This window comes from Mus musculus, chromosome 14 (assembly GCF_000001635.26).
Source record: "Mus musculus strain C57BL/6J chromosome 14, GRCm38.p6 C57BL/6J".
NCBI lineage: Eukaryota > Metazoa > Chordata > Mammalia > Rodentia > Muridae > Mus > Mus musculus.
Genome location: NC_000080.6, coordinates 52,218,015 through 52,234,704, shown reverse-complemented (window position 1 = coordinate 52,234,704; position 16,690 = coordinate 52,218,015). Strand labels below are relative to the sequence as shown.

General features: G+C 41.3%; 1 protein-coding gene across 5 annotated transcripts in view; it reads left to right on the top strand.

The window, feature by feature from the left end:
• Chd8 (chromodomain helicase DNA binding protein 8) overlaps positions 1-16,690 on the top strand; it is a 59,892-nt gene that overhangs the window by 23,338 nt on the left and 19,864 nt on the right. For all 5 annotated transcript variants that reach the window (XM_017316172.2, XM_011245165.3, NM_201637.3 and 2 more), the window contains exons 4-15: positions 1,775-2,160; positions 3,153-3,267; positions 7,025-7,207; positions 7,401-7,469; positions 8,037-8,092; positions 8,550-8,667; positions 9,996-10,079; positions 12,086-12,223; positions 13,281-13,402; positions 13,548-13,791; positions 14,932-15,108; positions 16,389-16,532. In XM_017316172.2, the coding sequence (XP_017171661.1) occupies positions 1,775-2,160; positions 3,153-3,267; positions 7,025-7,207; positions 7,401-7,469; positions 8,037-8,092; positions 8,550-8,667; positions 9,996-10,079; positions 12,086-12,223; positions 13,281-13,402; positions 13,548-13,791; positions 14,932-15,108; positions 16,389-16,532 (1,836 nt within the window). The remainder of the gene's footprint in view (positions 1-1,774; positions 2,161-3,152; positions 3,268-7,024; positions 7,208-7,400; positions 7,470-8,036; positions 8,093-8,549; positions 8,668-9,995; positions 10,080-12,085; positions 12,224-13,280; positions 13,403-13,547; positions 13,792-14,931; positions 15,109-16,388; positions 16,533-16,690) is intronic.

The following is a 16,690-nucleotide window of genomic DNA, read 5'->3' as shown; positions in this document are numbered from 1 at the left end:
TAGACTCTGTCCAAAATAAGTAAATAGGTAAAAATTTAAGAAGAAAGATGATTTGAAATTACCTCTAGACACAGTTGATGATTCACTTGGATAAAATGCATTCTGTACAGAATGAATAAGTTTGGATCTCAACCACTGGTGTGAACAGCCTGTGATGACTAAGGAGTTAGAGACAGGAGGGTCCCTAGGGCTTTCTGGTCAGGTAATCTAGCCAAATCAGTAAACCCCAGTGCAGTGAGAGAGACTGTCTTAAGTGTGGTGAGTCACACCTTTAATCCCAGCACCTAGAAGGCAGAGACAGGTTGATCTCTGAAAGTTGAAGGCCAGCCTGGTCTACCTATTATGCTCTAGGCCAATTAGTACTATATAGGGAGAACGTATCTTTTTGTTTTGTTTTATTTTATTCTCTTCTGTTCTGTTCTGTTTTGTTTCAGACAGTGTTTTTCTGTGTAGCCTCAGCTCTCCTTGAATTCACTTTGTAGACCAGGCTGGCTTTGAACTCAGAGATCGTCTACCTCTTTAAAAATCTTAGAGAGAGAGAGAGAGAGAGAGAGAGAGAGAGAGAGAGAGAGAGAGAGAGAGAAGGAGGGAGGAGGAGGAGGGAGGGAGGGAGAGAGAGAGAGAGGAGGAGGAGGAGGGGGGAGAAGGAGGGAGGGAGGGAGAGACAGAGAGACAGAGAGAAGGAGGGGGGAGGAGGGAAGGAGGGAGGGAGAGAGAGAGAGGAGGAGGGGGGAGAAGGAGGGAGGGAGGGAGGGAGGGAGAGAGAAACAGAGAGAGAGAGAGAGAGAGAGAGAGACAGAGAGAGAAAAGCAATTGAGTGAGACATCGAAAGGAAAGCTGTCCTTTGGTCCTCCTTGTGCATGCACACACCCCAAACATTTACATACACATATAGCACACACAAATATTTAAAGATGGAACTGAGGAAACGGCTCTATGGATGAGAGTAATTGCTGTGCAGGCCTCAGGTCCTGGGGTCAAATTGGTTACTAGCTTAGCTCCAGGTTTAGGAACAGGCTGTCTCATGGGAATCAGATCAACAGAGAACACTCATCATCTAACTTGTACCATATACAAATTAATTTTTTAATGTAATTATGTCTCATTTGAAGGATAAAGAAATAGTTAACAAGGCTGTTAAAATGACTAAGTGATTAAGAACACTTCCTGCTCTTTTTGAGGACCTGAGTTCCGTTCCCAGGACCCACATCAAGTGGCTGTAACTCTAGCTCCTAGGGATATAATGCCTCCTGCTCTGAGGGCACCTGCACTCATATGCATATGTGTACGCACACGCACACACACACACACGATAAAGGGAAGCCGAGGGGATGAGGATATTTAGGACAAAGATCATTGTTATTGTGTAAGTTGTACGTTTTCTAAAATAGTGATAATGAAAACAATGGCAAAAGAATATATAAAGTTCAATAATCTACAATTTTTTTCTCATCAGAAACCACATGTTATTTTCAGATGGATCTAGGTTCAGTGAGTCTTAACTCTGGGCCTGATTTTTAAGGCATATGTACCTAGTTTGTGTTTTGTGTGTGTGTGTTAAACCGTATCTCATTATGTAACCCTTTGCTGGCCTGGAATTTAACTATATAGGCCAGCTTGACCTTGAGCTACTGGGCAATCAATTCTCTTTCCTCTGTGTCCCAAGTACTGGAACTACAGGCTTGTGCCCCCATATCTGGCTGAGTATCCCTAGCTTTATTTAGGCCATTTAAATTGCAAACATGTTGAAACTGTAGTGTCTTTGTTTTTCCAGGCTGGCTCTTCTCAGGGAGCCTCTTCTGGACTCTCTGTGGTTAAAGTTCTAAGTGCCAGTGAAGTGGCAGCCCTGTCATCCCCAGCAAGCTGTGCCCCTCATACTGCAGGGAAGACTGGGATGGAGGAGAACCGCAGGTTGGAGCACCAGAAAAAGCAAGAGAAAGCAAATCGGATTGTGGCAGAGGCCATTGCTAGGGCCCGGGCCAGGGGCGAGCAAAACATACCTCGAGTCCTGAATGAGGATGAGCTGCCTAGTGTCCGGCCAGAGGAGGAGGGTGAAAAGAAACGCAGGAAGAAGAGCAGTGGGGAAAGGCTGAAGGAGGAGAAGCCAAAGAAGAGCAAGACTGCTGCTGCCTCCAAAACGAAGGGCAAGAGTAAGCTAAAGTGAGTGTTCCTGCTGCCCCGTGGGGTGCTGGGAACAGTACACTGCGGGATAAAGTGACTGCTCTCTGCTGCCCCGTGGGGTGCTGGAGATAGCACACTCCTGTGAGGTTATATTCGTGTGAGCTATGTATAGCAGGAAGAGGGAGGAGCTAGAAGAGAACCTTAAGGTGCAGGACAGATGAGTAGTTCAGATACCACTTTGCACAGTGCTGACATTTTCATCACTGTCATGTAGATTTCTCAGTGCCCCAACCACCTCCATATAAGAGAGCTGCTGGACACTGCTTCCCTACCCTTAAACTTCAGTCACTGTCCACTGTAGACCTCTTTCAAGGCAGTGTGGCTTGATAGGTTCTTGTTTCAATCTTAGGTTTTTTTCTTTTATTTCTTGGAGCTACTTTCTTATTTTCTACTTTGTATGTTCTTCAAGCTGTATAGCCTTTTCCACCTTATTTTAAAAAAAAAGAAAAAAAAAAAAAAAAAACAAGTTTGGGAAGGCCAGAGAGACGATTCAGCAGTGAAGAATGCTGCAGCTCTTGCAGGTGTCCAGAATTCAGTTCCCAGTACCATATGGCAGCTTACAACCTGTAGCTCCTATTCAGGGGATCGGACACCCTCTTTTGGCTTCTGTAGGCACCAGGCATGCAGCTGGTACACCTACATATATGCAGGCAAAACACTTTCCACATAAAATAATGCATCTTTAAAAAAATAAATAAGGAAAAAAAGAATTAAGTTTCATCTCTGTTATTTGCTCCTCAGAGAAGTGTCTGTCAGGACAAGGTTATCCTTTCAGGCTAAGTGCTGCCTTTTTCAGACTCTGTACTTCGCAGCATTTGTACTATAGACTGGAAAGTCAAATGTTTTTATTTTCTTTTAGACCCAAATATTTCTGTCTGAAAGTTTAGTATATGACAGTTTAGATTACTGATGTTTGCTTACTCATAAAGTATCCTTGCCTTCATTGAAAATGGACTTGGTTTCCTCCTTAGCACCATCACTCCTGTAGTGGGCAAGAAGAGAAAGCGTAACACATCGTCTGACAACTCTGACGTGGAAGTTATGCCTGCACAATCGCCCCGGGAGGACGAAGAGAGCAGCATCCAGGTAAAGGACCTTAAAGAGCTTAAACGTTCTGGCTCTGAATATCTCAAATAAAAGTAGTCCCTATTAAATGTCAGTACTTACATCCCAAATTCCTGTGTTACAAGAACTGAACACACCATGGAAGCTCATGATGCGGTATAGGAGGTTTGTGGGGTACTTTTCCTCTCGTGTACAGCTGCTCAGCTGTCCCTTCGTTCCACTTTTCCTGTGCTTGTGGTTTCTGACAAGAACTCTAGGTGGTTAGGCATAGAGTTTGGGTTGTTTTCCTTTCTGCCTTAGAAGATGAGAGACATAGAAGAGATGAAAAACCAGACCAGAAGACCCTCAGCCTCCAGTTCTCATTTGCTGCCTTATAGAGCTGTCTGTGGCTACAGTTGATAACCACAGAAAGAATTAAAATTTGCTGATTAAAACTGGTGGCATTATTATAAAGTGCTTCCCTGTTGAGTTCTTGTCCTCTATTTTCTGGCACTTGCTAATGTATCTCAGCTGGTCTGAATTCAACACTAGTAAGTGGAAGTTTGGAGTAAATGAACAGAGTGTCTCTCTCTTAACTTAAAACACAAGTTATTTTATGTATCTGGGTGTTAGCTTGCATGTATATATGTGTGTTGTTCGAATGCCTAGTACCCTTAGAGGTCAGTAAGGGGAGTTGGATCCCCCTGCAATGGGGCGTTACAGAATGCATCACCATGTGGGTGCTGGGAATTGACTATAGGTCCTCTGGAAGAGCAGTGAGGGCTCTTAACTTCTGAACAATCTCTCTAGCCTCTTTTCTGTCTTTTTATACTGATTAATTTATTTATTTTTAGTTTGTATGTACATGTCCATGCTCATATGTGTGTGTTGAAAGAGACGGTAGAAGGATGTTGAGTGTCCTTCTCTACTGTTGTCTGACTTATTCCCTTGAGATAGCATCTTTCCCTGAACCTGGACCTAGGATGACAGCCAGCAAGCCCTCTGCCACACCCAGCTTTTTATGTGAATGCTAGGGTCTTGAATTCAGGTCCTCATGCCTACAAGAGCAGCACGTGCTCCTGCCACCGAGCTTCTTTTTCAGCCCAGATTTCTCTTTCCTTGTTTACCTTTTCTTCCTTTCTTCTGGGCTTTGGGATAGGCTCTCACATTTCCCAACTCTGTATGAAGCAGAGCTGAATAGGAACTTCTGCTTCTTCCTCCACTTCCAAGTGCTGGGCATAAACTGCCCTCCTGGGAGGTTTTGCAGTCAAGTGATGTTCCTGTCTCAGGCGAGGTTCACGGGTTTATGCCGTAACACCAACGCCCTTTTAAAGACAATCTTGCTTTAGTGACCATACAGGCCTCAAATTCGTGATCCTTCTGCTCTGTCAGCCTGAGGGCTAAGATTACTATCGCCTTCTGGCCTCCAAGGTCATCAGGCATGCACATGGTGCTTATAATACATGTAGATAGATACTCATACACACAAAATAAAAATAAATCTTTTAAAATATTTTATTATTTTGTGTGTATTGGTGTTTTGTCTGCATGTATATCTGTACACCACATGTATGCAGTGCTGGTGGAAGCCAGAAGAGGTGTTGCATTCCCTAAAACTAGAATTATATATGGTTGTCAGCTACTATGTGAGAGCAACCAGTAACCACTGAGCCATCTCTCTAGACCCCCAAATAAATAAATCTTTTTTAAAAATTCAGAACTTATAAATGGAAAGGTTGGCATTTATTCACTTTGTGTGTCTATGTATGGTGTAGGACATGCTAAGTGCACATATGGAGATGAAAAGACAACTCACAGGGATTGGTTCTCTCCTTTCACCATGCATGTTCAAGAATTGAACTCAGTTTGTCAGGCTTGCTAGCCAGCGCCTTTACCCTCATTTCCAACCGTAAGCTCTATATTGTATAGATATTATTCCTTGTTGGAGGTACAGTAATACTTTTCCCATTTTATGGATTTTTCTTTTCACCATGATAATCATTCCCTTTGCTATGCAGAAGCTTTTTATTTGAGAAAGCCCTGAATTCTGTTCATTGCTGTAGGTATCTAGATCCTGTGCTGGTTTTGTTCCTATGACTTTGTGGTATAATTTGAAACTAGATATTGTGATAATTCCAGCATTGTTCTTTGGTTTAATTATTTCAGATACTTGGGGCTTTTTGTGCTTCCATATTAATTTTAAGTCAGTTTTTTTTTTATTGCTGAAAAAAATACTGTGTTAATTTTGATGGGGATTACCTTGAGCCTTAGAGTAGGCTTGGCGCTGTAGCCCTTCATTCTTTAGATCCATAAGCATGGCGACCTTTCCTTCTGGTGCTTCCTGGTTCTTCTGTGTTTAACGTTTTCAGTTTAGAGATCCTTCACCCACTGTAGGGCTTCTGTAAATTGGATTTATTTCTTCTTGGTTTCTTTTTCAGCATAGCTGTTTATTTCTACTTATTCTCTATAGATGGATATGCTCATCTAACTAAAAGTGTTCCACGGTCAAATTTATAGATCCATTTACCAGAGTTTGTTGGGTTTGTTTGTTGGTTGGTTGGTTGGTTGAATTTTGTTTTTTCGAGACAGGGTTTCTCTGTATAGCCCTGGCTGTCCTGGAACTCACTCTGTAGACCTGGCTGGCCTCAAATTCAGAAATCCACCTGCCTCTGCCTCCCAAGTGCTGGGATTAAAGGCGTGTGCCACCACCACCTGGCTATGTATATTGTCCTCGAGGCAGTATTTCTCTGTGTAGCCCTGGCTGTCCTGGAACTCACTGTGTAGACCAGGCTGACCTTGAACTCAGATTCACCTGCCTCTGCCTTCAGAATCTGGGATTAGAGATATGTGCCACTATGCCCGGCTGTCTGGCTGGAGCACAGATACACAATTCACTGTCTCAAAAAAAGATAAAGAAAACTGACTCAAAGAAATATTGTTAGCTAAACTTACAGTTTGGTGGTGCATGCCCATGAACCCAGTGCTCAGAAGACAGACAAGTGGATCTTGAGTTCAAGGTCACCCTGTCTACAGAGTGAGTTTTAAGACAGCCTGGGTTATGTAGAAAAAGATCCTGCCTTAAAACAACCAATAAATAAACAAAACCAAAAAGTTAAGAAACAAAGAAAAATAGTGGTGTTAACTAAAGAAGTGACATAATAGTACATATGAAATTATTATTTTGTCAAAACCTCAAGGGCCAATGAGATGGTTCATGGGGTAAGAGTTTGCCATGCAGGCCTGACTGAGTTTCATGCCTGAACCCATAGTGGAAGAAGAGAATTGACACCTCCCCCCATTCTTCCCCCAACCCCAAAGCTGTTCTCTGACACATACACTATAACAGTCGTAAATAAATAAGATATAGGAAAGAAAGAAAACCAACTCTTTAGCTACAGACACAGTGTGCCTGATGAACTGCTCCTGCCCTGTCACAGGTGTGCACTGTGGGTAGACCCCCATGTGAACTTCTTAGAGCACCCAGCAGGCACTCCCAGGGAGGGCTCCTGCTTGCTGTCTGTGTGAACACATGACTATGTCATGGAGGTAGGAAAGAAGCTCATTACCACTGTTTGGTTTGTTTTTATGAGGATGTTGGATCTATTAGCATAAGCAAATACTTTTTAAAGTTTTCCCTTTGAAAGGTTGTGTAGTGTAATAATACCAGTACTTTGGAGACAGAGAAAGATAAGAGGCTTGAGAGTTCAGGGCTTGCCTGGAGCACAGATAGACAATTCACTGTCTCAAAAAAAGTTCTCACTTCGAGAGTTTTGAGCAATTAACTGCATGTCCTCTACAGAAGAGACGTTCAAACCGCCAAGTTAAGCGAAAAAAATATACAGAGGACCTGGATATAAAGATAACAGACGATGAAGAGGAGGAGGAGGTCGATGTAACTGGTCCAATAAAACCCGAGCCCATCCTCCCAGAACCAGTGCAAGAGCCTGATGGCGAGACTCTTCCTTCCATGCAGTTCTTTGTGGTAAGCTAACATTAGCCATTTAAGAGCCTTTGCGCGTGTGTGTGTCTGTGTGTCTGTGCCTGTATCTGCAGGCCAGGCAGCAGTCCTCTTGCCTCTGCTTCAGTCTCTGGAGTGCAGGGATTACTGGTATGAGCTACCACACCCAGTTTTGTTTTTTCAACAATTAATTGATTGACAACATCTTTTGCTACAGGAGAATCCTAGTGAAGAAGATGCAGCTATTGTGGACAAAGTGCTTTCCATGCGAGTTGTGAAGAAAGAGGTAAGGCCTTTCTGTCTTCAGTGCATTCATAGTATATTTAATGTTGAATTCATATGTTAATGAACTATTTTTAAAGAACTATTTTTTCCAATGATGTAGTCTCTACTAGTGAGTTACATTTCTAGTTCCTAAGCTTTATTTAATGAGTACCTTTGAGTCACAAAATATATTGCTAGTGTGTAGTTATAAGAGATGGTATAAGGGCCAGTTGGTGGTGGCACACGCTTTTAATCCCAGCATTAGGGAGGCGGAGGCAGGTGAATCTCTGAGTTCAAGGACAGCCAGGCCTCCTACACAGAGAAAAACCCAGTCTTGACCCACTACCCTCCAATAAAAGACAGAGACGATATATGAAAGCTAGCTAGAACAGTTTCACTTCTTTGTTTTACTACTTGGTTTACAGTGCATAAAAGCTTTTTTTTTTTCAGCTCTCAGGCCTTTAGTACTAAATTAGTTCCTTGATAAATGAAATATTCAGGAAACACTAGGATGAAGTTCTCCCGAGTGTGGTTGAAATGAAAAGATCTTTGATAAATGTATGACTATAATTTCTGTATTTCTTCTCAGCTTCCTTCTGGACAATACACTGAGGCTGAAGAATTCTTCGTCAAGTACAAGAACTAGTAAGTTACATATAGTCAGAGCTGTTCACCCTAAATGTAGTGGCTATGGAGGGCCTCTCATGGGGACTACTGCTCACTCTAAATCCACCAACTGTCGATGCTTTACCCTACCCCCTATTTTATTCTTTTTATTTTTTTTCCCAAGGACTAGTCTGAAATTCTCAGTGATTGAAATGACTGTTTCTTTGCAGAAAGTGGGGTGAGAGCAGTTTTTAAGGCCTTATTGCACTGAAGTGTAGTTTGTAACCAACAAATGTAGCATTACTTGAGTGCAAGTTGGAAGTGTGGGTATCTAGGTGGCTTGTATGTACATCCAGGTTTAAGGAACACTGACCTAAGTGGTCTCCTATTAAAGCACATGTTTGCCCACCTCTTGGTGGCTAGTCTCTAGATCCCCAGTGTTAAAGTGCCAGGATCCAGGTCTCACTGAGTAACTGGCTTTGTCCATCTACTGTAGCTCTTATCTGCACTGTGAGTGGGCAACGATCTCCCAGCTGGAGAAGGATAAGAGGATCCACCAGAAACTAAAACGGTTCAAAACAAAAATGGCTCAGATGAGACACTTCTTTCATGAAGTAAGTAGCATAGTATTGACTAATCTTTTTTTTAACCTTCACTGGTTTTCTTTTTGTTTGGTTTTGGTTTGATTTGGTTTTGGTTTTGGTGAGACAACAAGGTCTAACTGTATAATCCAGGCTGTGTTCATATTTGCCTTCCTGCCCTTACAAGTGTTGGGACCGAAGTGTACACATGGCCTTCCCTTTCTTTCCTAATACTCATTAATTACCAGACTGTCAGTCTGCAGAGACACACTGGTTTGTGTATATTGTGTAGAGTTTTAATTTTAATTGTTGCCATTAGGTTTAGTTATGGTCTGTGGATTAGCTCGAATTTTAGACGTTCAGTATTGTGAGAACGTGATGAGTCAGTTTCCGGAGGGGTGATAGAGTAACCTAGTCCTCACCGGGTTCTCCCCTCTCTAATACCGGTCTTTAGCTGTCATAGGCTATTTAGATACAAACAACTATCTCACTGTGAGAAAACATTTTGTGTGTGTGTGTGTGTGTGTGTGTGTGTGTGTGTGTGTGTGTGTGTGTGTGTGTATGTGTGTTAGTTTGGTTTGGTTTTTAATGAGACAATCTTGTGTAGCCGAGGCTAACTCACTGACTCACTCTGACCTTCAACTTCTGATCCTCTGTCCTCCAGTGTCACCTTTACCTCTGAGAGCTAGGATCATAGACATGGCCCCACCATTTACATGTGCTGGGGATGTAATCCAGGGCTTTCTGCATGCTGAACAAGCAAGCACTCTTGTCAACTCAGCTTCATCTCCAGTCTGAGAAACGTTTTAAGTCAAATTTCTAATCTAGTATTGGTAGAAAATAGTAATAAAGGAACTTTAATTTCTTATATCTGGAGTTACTACCAAATAAACATTGAAGCTACATTAGCAAGGAAATACTATATTTAACAATTGAGTAGTTTAGTTATTCGTTTTAATCGTAGTGTGTAAGCAGAAGACTGTAAAAACGGATGAAGAAAATGGAGGTGGCATCTGTGTTAAACACTTGGGAAAGCTTGGCTATGAGGCAGAGCAGAAGAGTTTGACGTGATATTTGCTTTATGAGATATAGACAAGTTTGTATGCTTCAGGCACTGGCTCAGCAGACAGAATGTGAAGAAGACCTGGAGTGCAGAACGTATATGGACTCAGCAGCTCCTCTTAGGGAGAAGAGACTATCTCTGGTAATAGGTGAAAAAGTAGGTTTATAGATTTTAAATGCTATAAACATACACAGTTCCCATTAGTCTTGCTAACTTCTAAAGGTAAAGTAGAGAGGTATAGGTTGGTCACCAGACAGTGGCTTTCCTGCCTTACAGTTGGGTGTCGTCACTCTCCTAGGATGAAGAGCCTTTCAATCCAGACTACGTAGAGGTGGATAGGATACTGGACGAGTCTCACAGTGTTGACAAGGATAATGGTGAGGTGAGTTGGGCGCGGAGAAACATGAAAAGCCTCTGCAGATTTCTTCTGTTTGCTTGCCAATCCTTTATTTTTCAGATGTGGCCGAAAAACCCCTTGGACTGAAAAGGTATTTCTGAATTTCTTTTGTTGGATTCTTAGAAATACAGTGGGAAGGCAGAGGAGTAGAAGAAGCAGAAGTATCTGTGCCAAGGAACCTTAGAGCTTCCTCAGGCTCTGAGGAAGGAAGAGCCTCCACACTAACCCTAAATCAATGAGTATAAGAGCACTTGCGCAGGTTTCTAGCTTCTGTGTCTCCTGAGCTCCATATTCAGCCCCTCATGTCTCACAGTTCCCACTATGTAAGTGGCTGAGGCTACACGAGCTTAGTTTCAAGTTGTTTTTCTGGGAATTTTTCTTTGTTAAAAGTGGTTTGAGAATCACTACTACTACTTTTACAGATTGGGGGATAGATTCTTTTTATTTTCAAATACTTTGAAATCTTATAGATTTCCTGTTTGATTTTCCAAAGAATCACACTAGATCTAATCCAAAAATGAACTCGCTCATGTCTTAAATTACATTTAGACAACAAACTCTGTTTTCTTCTGAAAAGCTTCATTTTTTGCTTCAAGCCATTGCTGGCTTCGCTTCACAAAGGTGTTTGGTTGTGACAGTGACTGGGAGAAGAGTACTTGTGTTCAGCTGATCTTGTAAGCTAGGCTTCCTAGCTATGCGATTCCACATGTCACTCCAACAGGATCTGTAACATTTGCCTGTTTTACATTGTTTCTCGGTCTTAAGAATAACTCAGAACCTTAGTCACACTGGGCCTGTTAATATTTTAATGTCTTCAGACTCTAGTAAAGTATAATGTATATAATGCATATTCTCCTTGTGGGTTGAGTGTGCATGGTGTAATGTGTCCTGGAAGTGACTGGAGAATAGACAAATGGTTACGGAGTTGACTGCCCTTAAATTCTCACCATTTTCAGGGTCTCAGCTTTTCCTGCCTTGGCAGTCTTAGATTCGCCGTACTTAACTTTCCAAAAGTAACTGGCCTTATGTTCAAATCCTTTAAAATGTGCAACTGGCATGGTGTTTTGGTGTTTTGACATTACAGTTAATATTCCCAATATTTGACAGTAATAGTCTGTGTACCCACCCCCCCAAATAGGTTTGATTTTCATCTGTTTTGTATTAGCTAACAGTGGAAATCAGTATATTCTTTACAAAAATAAGCTAATATGCTAGAAATATGTGATTTATACAAAAGGTTTTAGACAAGTAATGACTAAAATCATTGTAGTAAAGAAAAAACAAGCCATTGGATCCTTTCTAGGCGCTCCTTTGAACCATGCTTATTGAGGTGCTTTCACACTTAATGGTAGCTATTTGAAGAAGGATTCTGTAAATTGATAATTAAGAGATCCCCATTGAGCGCACTAAGCCTAGCACCCCACCTCCCTTTGGTTTTTTTTTTTGTTGTTGTTGTTGTTGGTTTTTTTTGTTTTTTGTTGGTTTTTTTAAGAAGGGTTTTCTTTGTCTCCTTGGCTGTCGTACACCTAGCGCTGTAGACCAGGCTAACCTAAAGCACATATCCCGTGTGCTGAGATTAATGGTATAGACTACCACATCTGGCTGTGCTTAAGATTTCTAATTGTGCTTGCATTATATAAGCCTAATGGAAATGCTATCAGAAGAGTGATGGATCATGTTTTTTATTTTATTTTTGTAGTACCTGGTATCAAACCCAGAGCACTCAGCATACTGAGTCCAGTTCTCCACCCCAACAGTGACTATCTTGAATTGCAAAAATAGGAGTGGTATTACACATACACACATCCAAGCTCCTCCTGCAGTGATGTGTATAGACCAGTACTGTGGGTGGAGCTTCAGCATTTCCTTCTGGAGCCTGTGGTTGGTAGATTGATGGCGTTTAGCACCTGTGGAGCTGTTACTTTGGAATCTGGTTTGGGAGTCAAGTCTTACCCTTTAATCACTGCTACTTTGACTTTCCTTTCTCCTAGCCTGTAATTTACTACCTGGTAAAATGGTGCTCTCTGCCCTATGAGGACAGTACGTGGGAGCTAAAAGAGGATGTTGATGAGGGCAAGATTCGGGAATTTAAACGGATCCAGTCAAGGCACCCAGAACTGAGAAGGGTGGTAAGTGCATCTGGATTTAGAAGACAAGCGTAGTGGAAAGGACTGTCAAGACTTTATTTTCTTTTCCTACTTGCAGTTTTTATTGGTTTAGCTTTCTGTTATGGAAATTCTCTTAACATGTAAGAAAGGGTTAACTATGATATAATATAATATAATATACCAATCATTAAGGCAGAGTTAATACGTGTTCAATTGTGCGTCTTATTTTAAATCAAATTACACATCACATCTAGAGCTTCAACGGGCAGAAAAGGGAAAGCAGTGCATTTGTTCATACACGGTCTGTACTTGAGTCCGGTTGTATTTTGTGATGTCCTCGTTGTCTGCATTTAAGCTTTGTAGCACATGTCTGCCTTCCAAGCTACTTGAGATGTGGAGATATTGAAGTGCAAGGTCAGCCTAGACAGATGAGATACTGTCTCCCAAAACAAAGCACAAAATGTCATATTTATTTGGTTCGTTTGATGTTTGGTTTTCAAGACGGTTTCTCTTTATAACCTTTGCTATCCTAACTTACTCTGTAAACCAGGCTGGCCTCAAACCCAGAGTTCCAGTGGCCTCTGCCTCCCGAGTGCTGAGATTAAAGGTGTGTGCTGTGAAAAGATTCTTCAAGGCTTAGAAACCCAGGGTCCCTCCTGCCTCATCGCTGTGAGGGCCAGGATTACAGGCATACATCACTGCACCCAATTTTCTTTAAGGACTTCGTTTTAAATTTTCTTTCTTTCCCCTTTTATAATATTTATTTTATGTGTATGTGTGATTTCTCTGCACAACAGAAGGCAGCATTGAATCCCATGTCTCTACAGTTATAAACTCTTGTGAGCTGCCATGTGAATGCTAGAATTCAATAAACTCAGAAAGTCTGGAAGAGCAGGCAGTGGGCTTCGCTCTTGAACTCTCTCTCTTCAGCCCTCTAAATATTTTAACTGTAGTTTCCTGGCATCTTCCTCAAGTATCCTATGGGCTGTCTTTAAAAAATAATATACATTCATGAATACAAATGTATTTCACAAGTTATAACCCACTGCTCCACTAATTCAAAGTTTTTACTTTTTAGAATCGTCCACAGGCAAATGCCTGGAAGAAATTGGAGTTATCACATGAATATAAAAACAGAAACCAATTACGGGAATATCAGTTAGAAGGGGTCAACTGGCTCCTCTTTAATTGGTATAACAGGTAAAGAAAAAGTGTGCTTATAGCATGTCGGCTTAGTCTGGAAATTATTTTTAGACATTTTCTCAATGATTTTTTCCTTGGTAGATTTTTTTTTAAGATGATAAATCTTTGGCATATTCTTCTCCCCATTCCCCAAAATCTACAGGCAGAACTGCATCCTGGCTGATGAAATGGGATTGGGCAAAACTATTCAGTCAATCGCCTTCTTGCAGGAGGTATATAATGTAGGCATCCATGGTCCCTTTTTGGTCATTGCTCCATTGTCCACCATTACTAACTGGGAGCGTGAATTCAATACATGGACAGAGATGAACACTATTGTGTACCATGGCAGCCTGGCCAGCCGGCAGATGATCCAGCAGTATGAAATGTACTGTAAAGACTCACGGGTGAGTTGTATGCTGTGGGAACGCTGTGTTTAGAGAAGTAAGGCAAGGTCCCTAGTGTCTCAGGGCCTACACACAAATGAAAGGTAGTCACTGAGGCTCCCTATGACTTAAGGTGTTTTTATGTAGTGGGATGAGTTGACTCTGCAGTTTCTATCCAGTAGACATTGTGAGTCACTGAACGTTCTGATTTAGTATATGAGTACATTATGTAGATGAACTGCTTGTTTGCTTTGGGACAATCATCCTTGTTGTGTAGCTAGCCTGGCTTCAGCTTCCTGAAGGCTGCGATGATAGCCATGCACCACACCACCAGTGGTTACGTGTATTTGAGACAGACTTCTAGTAACATTGCTGTGGTTTAAAGTACTTTTAAGAGAGAGAAACTTTTGTTTCCTTTTTTTTTTGGAATAAACTAAAATGTGCATTTGCCCTTTTTTTTTAAAACAACTGAAATTCTAATAGAAGATGCTTTTTCTAAGGGAAATATTTGAATTACCTATTTTGTATTAGTAGCAAATAGTATTAATTACTGTTTTGTTTCTTTTATCATTTTTCTTTTACTTCTAAGCTAAATTTTCTCATATATTGTAGTTCTTTATTTTGTTGAAATTATTTGATTTTTGTTAGACTTTAGACAGAGTCCCATATTAACATACTCTGTGTGGCTACTACCACTTCATTTTAATTAGTTTTAGTGTTTTTGAGATAAAGGCTCAAACTTGAGCTCCTGTTGTCTTAGCCTCTTACGATAACTAGGCTACAGGAAGATACCTGGCTTGGCTTCCACCACCACCCCCACTCCCACCCCCCGTTGTATGTTTCAACATTGGTCAACATTTTGTGTACCTTACTGTTAACTAAGGAATGATCTAAGACAGGTTTACAGCAGCTAAGCATACAATGGTCAATAATGTTCAGCTCCACTCAGTGAATTACTTCTGTTATTTTCCCAGGAAGCTGAATCTGTTGAGAAAAGTGTGTATCATGTTCATTGATTTGGCACTGTTTGTTGGGAGTGACAGAAGTTGGTGGTAGTATTTTATGTTAAACTTTCTTAAACATAGCAAGGAACTTCAGAACTCTGCAGGTGGGCATGTGTTTCAGAGGCACCTCTTCTGACTGCACTGATTCCCTGATTAGGGTCGCCTCATCCCTGGTGCATATAAGTTTGATGCCTTGATCACCACTTTTGAGATGATTTTGTCAGACTGTCCTGAGCTTCGTGAAATTGAATGGCGTTGTGTTATCATTGATGAAGCCCATAGGCTGAAGAACCGTAATTGCAAGCTACTTGATAGTCTCAAGCACATGGACCTGGTGAGTTTCCTAAGATGACTTGTAGACACTCTGAAATTGAATCTGATTTCCCTGTGAAATGAAAATTGCTCTAACTTAGCAGAGAACAATGGAACCTATATTAAGGGCCCTGGAGATCGTGTAAACGTCTTAAGTTTTCGGTTTGGAAATGAATTATGAATGGGTGCTTCTTAGTCACAAGGAGCAATGGAAATATGCCTTAGTTACCTACCCCAAAGATTCATATCTAAAACAACAACTCTGTTTTTCATGATTCTCTAATTGAACCATTTGGGCCATATTCATATAGTCTCTCCTAGGTGTTTGTTTGATTTGGTCTTTTGGGACAGGGTTTCTCTGTGTAGCCCTGGATGTCCTGGAACTCACTCTTTAGACCTGGCTGGCCTTAAACTCAGAGATCCTCCTGCCTCTGCCTCCCCAGTGCTGGGATCACCGCACCCAACCTTTCCTGGGTTATTAATGTTGCTGCACTCGGCTGTTGATACTAGTTATTCTTTGGAGCACTTATATGTATGGCACATGGCCTCAAACCTTCTAGTGGGCCAGATTAGGTGGGCTTCTCTACAAAGTGATATCAGGCCAGATCACTTCCTCAGATCACTTCCTCAGGTTCTGCCCATATCACGTGTGGCATCATCTGTAGTCTTCAGATATTGGGAAACTATTTTTCTGTATTTCCATATTGAAAAGGGTCAAGTGGCCTTGAGCTATGAGACTCAAGGTGTATTCTTTTTGTCAGAGCTAGCCAAAAGGGAAGCCTGAATTCAAGGGGGTGAACCTTACTTCAAGAAACTACAGTTTCTTTAGTCCACTATGGAAACATTTTACAGAGAGACATATTAGGATTTCTTTGCATAGTTGAATATGGAGAGACATGAATTTAGAAATAATGTAATCTGAGTCACTAGTACTTTATTTGGCTTAAGTCAGTATTTAGTTTCAATATGTTAGATAAGGGCATTTCTTAAATGGTTTTTGTTAATAAGTAAGCAAGAAAAAGAAAAGTTGAGCTGGGCGTGGTGGCAGACGCCTTTAATCCCAGCACTTGGGAGGCAGAGACAGGCGGATTTCTGAGTTCTAGGCCAGTCTGGTCTACAAAGTGAGTTCCAGGATAGCCAGGGCTATACAGAGAAACCCTGCCTCGAAACCTCCCCCACCCCCACAAAAAAAAAAAAAAAAAAAAGAAAAGCTAAGACAGAAATCTGATCTATTACCAGTAGATAAACTAAAACTAACTGTATCCTTAATGGGGTTTCTGCACATTCTCTTCTCGCTTACAGGAGCATAAAGTGTTACTCACAGGGACACCGTTACAAAATACCGTAGAGGAACTGTTCAGTCTACTGCATTTCTTGGAACCTTCTCAGTTCCCCTCAGAATCAGAATTCCTTAAGGATTTTGGGGATCTCAAGACCGAGGAGCAGGTAAGCCACCTGTCTGATAAGCTATGATTACCTTGGGCCTTCCTCAGGTTTTGCCCATATCACTTGTGACATTATCTGTAGTCTTGAGATAGTGGGAAACTATTTTTTTGTGTTTCCATATAATCTTATTTGTTTCTTTTTCTCTTTATGATACAATG